Here is a 14566-nt window from a genome sequence, read left to right as displayed (position 1 = left end):
AATATGCACATTAGTTCCAGGTGGTCTGCTAGAGATAGATGTATCTAGCTGGGAGGTCTTCGTGACAAAATTTTATTCATTTTACAGGCTGATTAAAATAAGCCATAAGCAACATTATACTTCAATGTCACGAACACACTGAATATTGTAGCCACTTTTTTCAATAGAGTAGGGAATACGGACGTATAAAAAGTTATAACGAAATTTTTAAACTTGGCTGATAAAATGACAAGAGGCTTAATTAGGCTGATAAATGAACCCAATTGTCTTTATACTTTCAGACTTATGTTAAGTCTGCTATATTTTTTTATGAGTGGGGAAAATCATCAAATGACTTCGCTCGTCTTGGGCGAGGCGTGTGTCAGACTCTTACTGACTAAAAACCACCCCGTTCCTACTCCTGCTTTTCGAACCGGAACCCCGGTAAATCCGCTAGGTAGTCCACAGCTCCGAGAGTCCGCTATACTAAGATCACATTGATACCAACCCATGAGGGCACTGATCTCTGTAATATAGGTATTTTCCTAGTACATAGGTCAGAGTTTTACAATGACATTATGACTTGTATCGAATTAATGTATACTTGTGTCCTTTTTTGCGTAATAAAAGATTATTTATTAAAAAAAGACTTACTGCTGATTTTAATAATCGATCTCAATCCAAAATCTTTCGATTAACCATTCGATTTTTGACATTAGTTCTACAGAGTTTCTGTCAAAAATGAATATCGATCCAGAGATTTTGGATTAAGATCGGTTATTGAAATTGGCAGTTACATCACATTTCTGTATCTGCTTTGTCATTATCGATTTAAGGAAAACTAGTTTTCTGTGTTAAAACGACAACAGCAAAACATTTACATGTTAACCGTGTAGATACGATAGATAGATCTAGTATGACAGTCCTTCTGAAATATATAGTGGAATAATTTGATGCTAATCAGTGCAATTCATCAGCACAACCTTTATCTGGTCTTTCGTGACATATTTAACAATTTCATTCATAATGTATATGCTTAGCTATGTGTAGGCAATACAAACTGCACGTGGTTCATTCAATATTCCGTTCTAGTTACCACCCATTGCGTTACCGTTTCCCTAAATGTCCTAATTTGTGTTGCTAAGATCATAAATTCGGGAAAAATGTGTCTATTTAATTCTAATAAGACTGAACTCATGAATTAAAGCTGTGCTGTTTGAATACTGTCTTAAGTTTTTCAATGGAATCAAGAGATAACTTAGAATTTTAAAATAGAATAATCCTATAAATTTTCTTGAACATCAGAGGACAGACTTGATTCATGTGAACCGACTTATTAGACTAATTTAACCAAATTTTGTCTGGCATCTGTCAAGACCAAGGGCACAGAATTTTTAAAATAAAGCTTAAAAGGACTGGCGCCAAAAGGAGCTTATTTTTTTGAGGGGGGCAGCTCAGTCCGGGTACGATGCATTAACCTACCTGTTTAATGTAGGTAGTCTATAAATGTATGAATCATTGCTCCTTTTGGAAGCCAGTCCTTTAAAGCTAGTCCTTTTAGTCCTTAAGTACATATAAGTAGTACAACAATAAGAATAGCATAGTAGGAAATAATAACCATTTTAATTTGAATATACACTGCTTATGTTATAAAAGAAAAAGCGGTGAGAAAAACGATAGATAAGCTAAACTATTTATTTCATTAACAAACTAAGTACATAACATTTATATTTTAGTATGTAGGCATATAATACAATAACATAATATATTTTTAAGGTATTTATCACATTATTATTGCGTACATCTGGCGATAATGAAGTACATATGTATTCTGGCAGTGTTGGCCGGATGTGGCTCCATATAGTATGCAAATATTATACTTAAATAGTATTAAATCTTTTGGCGTACTTTATACGTACTTATTTACACAGAATTCAGATCAGTTTAGTTAAAGAAGACTTGTGTAAGATATTTTTGGATGGAACTTAAGACACAATTTTCTTCCATGTTCATAATTCTTTAAGTATGCATTGTTTTTAATAGTGTTTAATGAAAACTCTGTTAAAACTACAACGAAACTTTTCTTAAGCAACTTAATAAAGACTAAAGAAACTACATTGTCACTTTTTTTTTGTTATAACATTATCATTATAAAATCTTATAAAAAAACTATATAAAATATGACACTTAATTGCTATTATACATTTAAAAAGATATTATGAATACGCCTCATAATTCAATATACCGCGGATACATATTAAAACTAATAAAAAATATGTCCTATTTAACTAATTATAAATCTTCTCCGCGACGCTAGCGCCATCTTGTAGACGTGTCTGTGTACTAACACGAGCTTGGCGACTGGATGGAGATCGCACTTGTAGCACCGACTCCACCACCACTTCCTCTACAAATGGCTGACTGTCCGCATCTGGAAATGTTAAAGGGTTTGTTTTTATTATACTGCCACATAGGTACCTACAATAGACATAAGTGGGTACATTAAATACTATAGAAAGGGTGGATGAAATCAGATTTACGAAAGAAATATACAAGGCGAATATGAGTGGGACGGTCGGTAGAGGGCGCCCCAGACGGATATATAACGACCAGATTGGCGACATATTAAAAAAGGGCCAAATTAAAAGTACCTTTAACCGACGAGCATGCATGAAAACACTGATGACTGTTGATGAAGCGAAAGAAGTGTGTAAGAACCGTGGCAATTGGCGTTCCATTGTCTCTGCCTACCCATATTAAATACTATACTGTAACCTTAGTATGAGTTTGCTTTACGTTTAAAGTAATCGAAACGAGAGCGTGTTCGGCGCTCTGATTGGCTGATAATAAACCAATTAATGTAGCCGACTCTTGTTTCGATTACTTGAAACGAAAAGCAAACTCGAACTAGGGGTACTGGGTATCTAGTAGAATATAGAATCCTTTGTTACATTGTTTGCAAACAATGATTCTACCACCAGACACCAGTTCTAGTTGTACAAGCTTTCACCATTGTGACTCAACCTCGATGACGTCAAAGCTCCCACGAAACGGTTGCAACAATAACAATGAACCAAGTGTCTACAACTTTTTGAAAATATATTTTGATATTTTAGTGCTTTCAACAGAAAAGTTTTAGATCTGTCCAACTCCAAAAGCACTTTTTCTTTGTTGGGAAATCATCAAAATGTCTTCTTTCGCCTTGTAAGAGACAAGAAGGAATATCAGACTTACTGACTAAAAACCAAAACTTTTATAGTTTACTAGTTAATCCTCTAGTATTGTGGATGATGATGATTGATAATGATGATGATATGTTTACTGACCGTACTGATTGCTGAATTACTGCATATGATCGTATGTCGGTCTATTCCATAAAAAGAAACAAGCTGTTTTTGGTCTGAGTAGGTACTTAAAGTACAAATATAGTTAGTGTTTGTAAGTATAGTGATACATAGGTACCTTGTCTATCTAGTTAGGTAAATTAAAGCACGCACAGGAAGCTTGTTTAGTTACTTTCTCCAGTTAACAGTATGGGTCGTTAATATCTATGGCAATATAAAAAATATAGTACATGAGTATATACTACAATTAGTTTGGCATAAAAACTGGTTCTTAGTAGAGCTTTGATTTATTATGGGTACGTAGTTTGGAGCATCGATCGTTCCAGACAATAGACAACGGATCATTATAAAAAAAAATCTTTCGATCAATTTCTTTCTGCTATTGACATTGTGTGAGTGGCCATTTTAGTCGCAAAATAAATCTTCTTGTCTTTCTTGTCCCTCACCTGTTAAGCTTTTTTTGAGCGGAAAATCATCAAACGATTTTACCTTTGTGGGAGGGTCAGAGAATCTTACTGACTAAAAACTACCTCATTCCTACATTTGCTTTTCTAGGCAGAGCCCCGGTAACTCGCTAGCTTATTGACTAAAAACCAGCTTATCCAAACCGGGGCCGTGGTTACTTATTGCACTGTACTCGCATCCCCAGTTAGGAACTACTAAGACAAGGAAATTTTAGTCGTTATAGCCTATTAAATATTATGTTACAGTATTATTCATATTATTTGCTTGAAACTAGTTGAGTTCCTCGTGAAAATGCTACGTGAATTAGTCGATAACATAATAAATAAATTAGTCATACTGTTGTTGTTTTAAAATAATACGGTTTCGTTTAAATCTACTACGGATGAATTAATATTTATTAGTTATTTTACTCATCCAGTTATGAGTAATCAAACCATACGTCAACAAGGCTGTTATATTTACATAAGTGTACGTTTTGATTTGTTTTATGCCTGTTACATTTATTCGTTATTTCCTTATTAATATTTAACTACCTTCTGCTAGCCGCTTGCCCCGCAGTCCCAAGGGATAGGAAGCAGTCTCTGTGTATTCGAGACTATAATCTACCCCTGTTCCAAATTTCATCTCGATCCCTTCAGCCGTTTTGACGTGAAGGAGTAATAAACATACTAACTTTCGCATTTATAATATTAGTTGGATTTTTTAATTAATTAAGTACATAAGTCTATCGACTCAGTTCACAATGTATTTACTTATCACGTGAATTTCCGTGGAGATTGGGTCTCACAATCTTAATGCAGGTTCATAATTTCTTAGATGAAGCTAACATCATTCTACAATATTAGGAATTAACAAAAACCAACCAAAAAATATCTTCAATATTAATTACATAAATATCTAATTCCAACTTCTTTAATAATTAAATTAAATAAAACTGTAATTCCTACGACCCGCGCGAAGTCAACGTTCGCAAACCTAGTCACCAGCCTTGACTCCGACCGAACTGTCACCGATCTAAATAAAGAACGAAAAAAAAAAACACAAGAAAACAACTAACTAACACGTACAATGTTTACAACTAAACTTTATTTATCTACACTTCGATCACTAGAATTAATAATTAAAAACAATCTATTGGAACTAAGAAACTTTGTCTAATACTACGGGCAAGACACGACGTGCGATGCATATTAATTGTGTAGTCTACATCGATGGGTGTGTTAGTAAAATGTGTTATTATATTCATATGTACGCACCGTTGGCTCCTGTCTGGAGTTTGGATCTCGTAGGAGCTGCTGCAGCCAGGTAGATGATGGCGAACAGGGAGAACAGTACAAGGGCTCGCATCTTGACGCACGCGCGGTGAATACTGCGCAAACGTCGCGCCGTAATGTCACTGTTGGGTGCGTTATTCTGCAACAAATTTGTATTGAAATGTTTCTTTTACCGTGCTACTGTTTTATTATCGATACGTCGGTAATCTTAAATAAACTATATTTTTAAAGATTAATTTTAATGGCTTAACAAATAAATTGCAATACGTTACAGTTCTAACTACCCAGTCGAAAAACAACAACCAGTACGAATTTGCTTTACGTCTAAAGTAATCGAAACGAGAGCGCGTTCGGCGCTCTGATTGGTTGGTATATACGAGCCGGCCAATCAGAGCGCCAAACGCACTTTTGATTACTTTACCTAATCGTGTCATACTAAGGGTACAGATATCTGGTGTTTTCATTCTGACGTTAGAATATTACTTTTTACAAAATGATTTAATATTAAAAGTTTTCTGAATCGTATTAGAGAGGTGGCCATTGGCTCAACGTATAAGTTCTCATACATAAACAACAAGTTGTTCCATTGTTGTCCCATTTGATAGACGTTTTAGTACCAATAAATGGTACTTATTTAGGCAAACGTTTAACTGTGGGGTTTTCGGTGTACTTTGTATTGTAATCCGATAACGGTTTTAACAGTTACCGATTGATACATTAGTTTTACGATCCTTCGCATCGAATTTTAATTTCCAATATTTTACTCGGTAAAAAGCAGTTTAACACCTGCGATTTTATTACAAACAATTTATTGGTTAAAAGATTTGAATAAAGGCCAAATATGTCATAGTTTTACCCTTATTATTTTTCACACAAACATATTTGAAAAATGGCTGCCATATGCTACGTGTAGCACGAAACAACTTTTTGAGAGATCAACAAATTGTTGAATTTATGGTCACATGTGAACTTGTATCTTTGTAAACGCACCCACGACACAGGAGAAAAGCCTAGTGTGGTGCAAAGTTTTAAAAAAATAATCTTAACCGTAATTCGTATAAAATGCTCCTTAAAAAAACAATCATCTGAACATAACCAAAAATTCCTCACTCCGAAAGCGCCAAAACATTTGTTGAAAAAATATTGTAAAGTAAAGAGTGCAGAATAACACTAATATAATTGCATAACGTTGTAACGAGTGGGGGTGCGAATTTCAAGACTAAGGGTCATGGTAGTGTAATAAGCGGAGCGAGTTAGCGATTGTCACACTTTGATGTGACGTTATAATATCATTATCAGTTCGTTCTGTTCTCTATTGAACGTTATTATGTCATGCCTTTTTGTATTAATTAGGAGTTCAGTGCAGGTGGGTGCGAAGCGGGGCTGCGGACTACCTAGCGGATTACCGGGGCTCCGAGGCGGCTCAAAAAGTAGGAGTAAAAGTCTGAGACTACCTCTCGCCTGGCGAGTCATTGGATGATTTAAAAAAAGACGGATTTGAACATATTGCTATATACCGAACACGATTTCACTTTATTTCAGATTCTATGATACCACAGAAAATTTTTATTTTGCTTAGGTAAATAAAATAGATCAAATAAACAGTTGGACTGATTTCGGGAAAAGTTTTTGCAACAACTTCTTCAACTTTTTTCTTTTCTCAGCCGTGGTCGTCCCACTGCAGAGCAAAGGCCAGCCTACCCTGCTTCCAGTCGTCTCTTTTGGCCTCTTTTAAACTCTCTTTTAGAGTTTTTATGGCCAATATTCAACTTTATCTTTAAAAAATATCTCATATATTTTTTTTATTTCTTTATGTAGTTTTTTATCCAATGATTTAAATTCAATAAAATACTGTCGTTTAATCTTGTCGACGTCTTAAACCGCTATTCGCTGTTCTTATGTTAATAAATGCGCTCCATATGCCGTCAACGGTAGTTACACAATGTCCAGTCCGACACATTCGTGACCAATCTGACTTGATGACATACATTTCCAACGTTAACATTTAAAACCAAAGTATTTATTATCTACACTATTTTAAAAATATATATTGCCTCGTTGGTCGAGTGGTCGCAAATGCGACTGCCGGACAAGAAGTTTCGGGTTCGATTCCCGGGTCAAGAGTATTTCTGGGATTTTTCGGATTTCGAAAAAAATCTTAGTTGTATCACGGTGTCTGGAATTGTGTACTATGTGGCAATAGGTTCTATTACATGGGACTTATAACACAAATGGTGAAAAGTGGGTGTACATTGTGTGCACCTCTGCCTACACCTTCCCCTACCTACCCCTTCAGGAATAAAAGCGTGAGGTTATAAAAAAACTATATTTAAAATAAAAATATAATTTTTTTACATTTTATGTTTTGTACATTTATTGTTCGATTCACGGACGGGACAACTGGCTATTCGCTCAAATTAAATGTGTCATGAGAATGAATGTATATTTTCTAAACTTATTGTGTAATTTTCTTCTAAAATTATTATGGAATTAGTAACGTTAAAAATGAGTAAAACCTAAATAATTATTCCGGAGGCTCTATCGATGCTTTGTTCTGTACTAGAAGTATACTTTCTTCGCAGTGGGCGGTATAATTGAGCAGGCTTAGCTGACCCACATGAGGATCAAACCTCATACATCATCAACATATTTGAACTCCTGACCTCTCGACACTCACCAGAGTGTTAATTACCTACCTCTCTCTCTCTCGCTCTCATTAATTCTCTCTCTTTCATTTTTAAAATCATAAATTGCTAAAGAACCTGTATTTAGCTAGTTTTTCTAAAATTTTATTTACTGGTCGTTAAATGGTCATAAATTTTTGTATATATCTAATAAAACTTATAACTGTCATATATTAATCAAATGGGTATTGATGAAGCTTAATTTTAAGGCGAGGTGTGGCGATAATCGCCTTTTGTTTTTCTTCTAACAATTTAGTTTTAACTTTCCATTGAAATATTTATATGATTAATCATGGTTGTTTTTATAGGTAGGTACTAATCAATTGTTAATCAAAAGGTTTTGAATAAAGTTCTATCAATAAGCCAAATCTGGTGATACTTTAATCATAAGTGGTTACTACAGAATTTTAAAGCTTTGCCGTGCTAGAGATCCTTATAGAAATATTCGAATAGAGTTAATGACGGGGTATGCAATTTTTTTCTCTCTTAAAAATTAAAAATCTATTTAGTCTATCAGTTAGGTAATGAAAAATACTAGACTAGAGTATTTGTTTTGTTTATTCATATCAATAAACAATGTCAACATAAAACGAATTAAAGTTTAAGAGTGGGAAAATATAAGAAAAAATTATGTAAGAGTCGTTCGAGGATTTTCATTTATGTGTTTAGTAGTTTCTACATAATTATCTGGATATGCTTATGTATGTAGATTAGGCGACAAAGAAGTAATTTTAATGAGGTTACTAATTGACATCTCTATCTCATCTAATTATGTTGATATTTTTACATCGCAGTCGTCAATAATTCCAAGTCAATATACCCATTATTGAGTCTGTTGCATTCAAAACATGGCAATTTTTTGTATAATTTCTGCGTAAGCGCAGAGGGAGCAACGTTCTGTTTATGGATCTACAATCTAGATCAAACGCGATTTATTTTGATTTTATGCTAGACGTGACTATATGTTGTCATTGTCAAAATGTTCAGTAGTTTTTGAGTCATTCGCCGCTTTGGTCTGAAGATATGATGTCTGTTTTATATTGTCATGGTTGCTCTCCCATTTTTGGTGGTATAAAGTTGTAAGAGATTGTGGTAAAGATTTAAAAAATCTGAATTACAATAGGCTAGTTTCCTACAAGCATGCTTTTTTCGCAACGTCAAAAACGATACTTTCTTTGAATTTTGTCTGAAATAGTGCGTTGTCACATCTTCAGATTTTTACGTCAAAATAGCAGACTTATTTCCAGAAAATAGCTAGAAAAAATCGAAAATTAAGTAGATAATCTAATCTTTTAATAAAAAGTGTCACTATTTTTGAATATTTTATAGTATTGAGAGGTCTAAATATTTTTCTTTTTAACTGAGGAATCTACCCAATTACCACCGACTTTCCAACGCAGAACCATAGCAGTTTGTCCTAGTTTAGACGGAATATAGGTAGCAGAAAATTCTACAGAGAAAAATCCTTTTAAAATAGAAAAGGAGGGACCTTTATTAAATGTAATCCCTAACAAAGAATTTATACTAGAGCTACCTACATATTTATTGTTGTTATATCAATTCTGATATAATATCATCAGAATAGTCTCGCTAATTAACAGATTGAATGATTATTAGAAAACTAATCTGAGATTGCCATAACATTATATAATGTTTAAGATAAATTATATGAGATTTATGTGTCTGGATTAGACATTTATATCAAAATGCTTTTACCTGATTTTATCTATATCTCCTATAATGACTACAAAATTTTAGTTTCTTAGCGAATTAGTCACTCGCGTCCTTATATGGGTGCAATTAATTGCCCTCGAGTAACGGTTCAGTTTTATTTTCGTCATAAATTTTATCTAACACAACTTGGTTTAAAAGCTTTTTTTTATTAATGCTTTGCTATATTTTTGTCAAAGTTTGTATTGTGAGTTTGGAATTGTTATTGTTAAGAAAATGTAATATGTAATTCATATAATTAAGTTCATTGACATTGTCAAGTAATGTGCTTCATTTTTTGTGAAGGGCTGGTGAGACGAATAATTTGATAATAGAGAATTTGTACAATAAATAGGTACTATTCTGACCATGATTTCAAGACTACGTCCTCGGTCACGCTAATTGGATTATAGTACTATCATAGTAATTGTTTACTCTTTCATACAAACAACTATTGTGAAAAATTAAAATACAAACATAATGTGCAAAATTCTTTCGCTGACATTCACCAGATAAACATGAACATAAAGATAAACATCAAATAAAAAGAAACACAATATGACTTATATCAATTTATTCCAAAATCATTACCAGTAGTTGAAATAGGGACTGAAGTTAGGATAATACCACATAGGACTCATGATGTCATGAGGAGGCAGAGTATGCTTGAACATGTCCTTCCAAGGATCTGGTGTCCTTGAAGAATAGGGCTGCCTTAGACTCGAGTAAGAAGGCTGCTGCACCCTCGAATAGGATGGCTGTGAAATCCTTGGAAATGAAGGTTCAGGAATCCTATGGTACGCAGGCTCTGAAATCCGTGTATGATACGCTGATCCCCCTATACTAGGGAACGCTGGAAACGGATCAGGGAAGAACAAGTCATTCATCATCATCGGCTTCATAAATGACCATGGATCGATATTTGGTATGGCAGGTCCAGCTGACGCTGATGCTGATCCAGAATTCGCTGATGATGATACCGAAACTGATCCTGGCATGATTTTGATGGTTCCTGATACACCATCACCTTGTTTCGTTATCGTAATTGGCATTGGCATTTTGCCATCAGTCGTTTTGAAGATGAAGTTTCCTTTGCTGTCAGTCTTGACCATGGAAGGGTCCATCGGTGGGTAGAACTTGACGCCGGTCATGGAAGACAGTCTGCCGTATCTGGAGTCTACTCCAGCAATGCTCGCGACTCCCATTCCATTGCTGACGGAGGCATGAGCTGATACATGATGAGGTTGTGATGACTTGGCAGCTGTCGCTGATACCTTTGCTTTGCTGGCTTGCTCTGATTTACTGCTGGTTGCGGCCTTTGATTTCAATTCCACTGGAAATATAAACAAAATCTTTAGTACATAAATAAAATTCCTATTAAGCGCTTATAGTCTTCGTATTAACACTCATAATAATTTAGTCCACAAAATTATTCAAATTAGATTTCCGTTCAGAGGTTAATTATTTCTAAAAACTCGCCATAGAATGTCTTCAATGCTATTATATTATTTCTACAACACAAAAGCTAAATGAACAGTTACCTGCTCCCGATGCTGCTGCGACTAATATATAAATAACAAAGACACGTCCAATCTTATTCATGTTGCAGACCAAACAGAAATGCATGACAAACATCGATCTCTCACTTTATATCCTCATCGTAAAATTACAAGTTTTCGGCTTTATAGCTTAAGAAACGGTTCTTAATATAGACGAGACGGTACGACAGATCTGTTTTTTTAAAGATAATTTCCCTGCTATTATTTTACAAACGTAGTTTTGATTATCCGTTCATAGTTCTTGAATGTAGTAATCATACGTTGAGGGCATCGGTGGGCAATTCAAGTGTGAAGCAATTATTTTATGTTTTTCTTTTATACCGCTGCGATTTGTTGTAACAGTACTATGATTGTTTATATTTCATCTACAAAAAGTATAGCGATTATTTGATCTTCAATATGGCCATTATTATGATTTGCATGTTCTAGAGAAGGAAGTATAGCATTACTTTTATTGATATTTTCAATTTACTGTCCATGTCGGCCTACCCAAATAATCATTATATGAGTACCGTAAAAAACTAATATAACTCTAATAGATCTCACAGCTAACGGACATTTTGATTGATTGATAAACAAATCGTTCTGCCCACTTGTTTAATTAAAATTGCCCATTAAATTCTTTGGTGAACAATATAAATAATTTACGATATTTGTGTTACATTTTACAGTTGTGGCCTAATGCTTTCTTTTATATTTGTGTCTACTTAGTCATAATTTTATGGTGACACATACCACCTACACATAAGCAATGACTTCATTTAAATATGTTAGATCAAAAAATCTTTCTCTTTTTATTTATCTGTTATGAGTGTTAATTTTAACTTTTATCAAAATGAGAATCTTTTTGTCTTCTTTTTAAAATGGTGGAAAAAGAGACACATCTGAGCGTGTTGTCTTTTTGATTGCCTTTGGATTGCGTGCAGTCTTAATCGTTGAATTTATACCGCGCTTTGCCTTAAATATCGCATCAAAAATGAGTCATCTTGAATATTTCTAAGCCGTCATAAGGAATAATTAATTAGTCTTTGCCAAAACGCTTTTTAGCTGTCTCTTTTGTCTTGATATTGATTTTTAATGCTAGTCTTTTACAGATTTTTTTTCTCTTTAGTTTTTTCAACAATGACCTGATATTTTGACCTCATGACGCTGTTTAAACAGTGACAAACTGTTCTTTCAACATACATCCACCCATCTGCATAATATGTCTCGTTTTCAAAATCATTTGTCACACGTTTAATATATTGCTATTATATACTCAAAGATACATATTAAAATGCTTCTCTAGCCATCAATTTCTTTTTAAACAGTGTCCTAGAAGAACAGGAACTCGTGTAGATTTATGGCGATCGGCTTCAAAGCAACCCGTAGTTACGCCCCAAGTAATTACTTCAAGCGATAATTTGCTATCGTATAAATCTAACTTTACACCGTTTCCGATGTAATCTATGGATTTTTTTGTAGCATCATGATTTAAGATAACGGTTCTTCTTAATCTTGTTGAATACATTTGTCTACTTATTAATCCATTAGAGATTGTGGCAGCCTCATTTGTTACCTTCATCAGTACGTACTGTGGGCGGTACAGTTATCAGCTAACGTTTAGCCATCTATAATTCTTCTGCGTTAACAAAGTAATCGATGCTTTATTTACTTATGAGAATGGCCTTTGGGACTACCGTATATTTTGGGCCGAAATCGATTGAAAATTTTAAGGTGTCTTTGTGTTTTAAAGATTAGGATTTGGGAAGTAGTTATTATCTCGTTATGACAAATATAGGATGAAATATAATTGAATAAAAAAGAAACCGAACAATTATGTCAAGCTAAAGCTTCTACGAGTAAATAGGTAATAGCTTCGCAGCTTTCGTACATTAACATAAAATAATGAAATTATGCTTAATAGATGAAACCTAACTTAATATCAAAAAGCGTAATAAAAATAATGAAAGAAGTGTGAAATAAAAAAAGATAATATAAAAAATACCTTATGGTTTGATGGTTGATTCAGATTACAGCGAATCAATATATTTTTATATATTAAAAAAAACCGCGTTTTGCTTTCTCTATTGGTAACAGCATAGCTAACGACATCTACCTTTCCATGTTAGAAGTAGGTAGTAAGGTAGGTAGGTTGATACTTTACAATATGAGTAAACTGGCAACTTTCTATTTACTTAAGTAGTACCAACGACTGCCGCTAGGAATCACAATACATTAAAACAGTTTTAAAAGCTTCTGCTTCTGAACAAAGTTCTAAAAAAATAAAAATCTGCTATTGAATTTACTTCTAAATTATGGTTGCATTTATAAACAAAATACAGTTTCATTTTATCTACACAATACGACCCACTACAGTCATTTGTTTTTTTTTATTTCGTCATACCTATTTAATTTTTTCGTTTGTTTAATAGCAGTTTTTGAATATGCTTTAATATAAGCATACTCACTAAAGTAAATAAAAATGGTTGTTGAAGAGCATAGTAACTTAATTAAAAAAAGATTTCATACATATGTTTATTATGTATCTGTAGACTGCTTGACGCTAGAAAAACCAGTAGCTTGACCGCTGTTCGGTCATTTAATTTTATTAGTAAGACCCGTTTTATACCTATTTTTAGCACATTCGAATTTTTATAAAGGTCTTTATTATTGCATGCTATCTTTGATTGGGATTACCTGATTATCTGGTAGTCGTGGTGATCTGGAGGTTTAAGACTCTTACTCTCTCGCTTCTCATGCATGAGAGTGCGGGTTCGAAACCTACCAACGGCAAGTACCAATGTGACTTTTTCTGAGCAATTTGTAGGTGTAGATAAAGGAAAATATCGTGACGAATCCTGGACTTATAATTTCTAATTGTAAGTTTGAAATTACCAGATCCCATTAAGCAAGCGTGGTGATTAATACTCAAACCCTCTCCATGTCAGAAGAGGCTTTAGTCAACACTTATAGGCTGATGATGATAACCTGAAATGCCTTCTTTTACATAATAATATTCTAGTTCTAATAATTTTCTCCTGAAAATCTGTCCAATGGTGAATTAAATATTTTGGCTATGGTATTCGTCAAACCCCAAAAAAATTAGGAACTGTCTGGAACTTTTTTGGAGGAGTGGTCTATATTGTTTTAAGATTTAATATTTTTTAAGCGGGGAAAATCATCTAAGGACTTCTCCCGCCCTGAGCGAGGTGAGAGAGAGTGTCAGACTCTTACTGACTAAAAACTACCCCGTTTCTACTCCTGCTTATCGAGCCGGAGCTCCGGTAAGATCTTAGTAAATATGAGTCATGAAATTTATAACGTGACTGCTAACAACGTGACAATATTTATAGAAGACGATGACTCGCTTGACTTTTCCTTTATTTTTATTTATTTATAAATTCATAGTATTCTGGCATTAAAAGACTTGAACACTAAAACCTAATTTATGTATAGAGTCGAGTCGTTTGTTAACCTCGCTAAAAGCCTGTCACATATTATTGACATTTTCAAAATACTGTGATCAATTTTAATCAACATAAAATCACACTTTTTTCCCCGAAGATCTA

General features: G+C 33.9%; 2 protein-coding genes across 2 annotated transcripts; both read right to left on the bottom strand.

Annotated features, from left to right (window-relative positions):
- Positions 1–1660: 1660 nt before the first annotated feature.
- On the bottom strand, positions 1661–5210 carry LOC118274536 (uncharacterized). The gene is made up of 2 exons (XM_050699132.1): positions 5045–5210; positions 1661–2410 (listed from the first exon to the last, which is right to left on the bottom strand). The coding sequence occupies exons 1-2, from the start codon at positions 5133–5135 to the stop codon at positions 2268–2270; spliced, it is 234 nt and encodes a 77-aa protein (XP_050555089.1). The 5' UTR covers positions 5136–5210; the 3' UTR covers positions 1661–2267.
- Positions 5211–10013: 4803 nt separating this feature from the next.
- Positions 10014–11164, bottom strand: LOC118274532 (uncharacterized). The gene is made up of 2 exons (XM_035592075.2): positions 10998–11164; positions 10014–10789 (listed from the first exon to the last, which is right to left on the bottom strand). The coding sequence occupies exons 1-2, from the start codon at positions 11089–11091 to the stop codon at positions 10044–10046; spliced, it is 840 nt and encodes a 279-aa protein (XP_035447968.2). The 5' UTR covers positions 11092–11164; the 3' UTR covers positions 10014–10043.
- Positions 11165–14566: the final 3402 nt, after the last annotated feature.

Source organism: Spodoptera frugiperda, chromosome 15, assembly GCF_023101765.2.
Source record: "Spodoptera frugiperda isolate SF20-4 chromosome 15, AGI-APGP_CSIRO_Sfru_2.0, whole genome shotgun sequence".
In the NCBI taxonomy this organism is placed as follows: domain Eukaryota; kingdom Metazoa; phylum Arthropoda; class Insecta; order Lepidoptera; family Noctuidae; genus Spodoptera; species Spodoptera frugiperda.
The sequence above is the reverse complement of the archived record's forward strand: the minus strand, read 5'-3'. Positions and strand labels throughout refer to the sequence as shown.

Coding starts and splice junctions, on each gene's coding strand:
- LOC118274536 (XM_050699132.1), bottom strand. CDS start 5,135: ATGCGAGCCCTTGTACTGTTCTCCCTGTTCGCCATCATCTACCTGGCT. Junction 2,411..5,044: donor ACTCCAGACAGGAGCCAACG/GTGCGTACATAT, acceptor TAACATTTCCAG/ATGCGGACAGTCAGCCATTT.
- LOC118274532 (XM_035592075.2), bottom strand. CDS start 11,091: ATGTTTGTCATGCATTTCTGTTTGGTCTGCAACATGAATAAGATTGGA. Junction 10,790..10,997: donor CGCAGCAGCATCGGGAGCAG/GTAACTGTTCAT, acceptor TTATATTTCCAG/TGGAATTGAAATCAAAGGCC.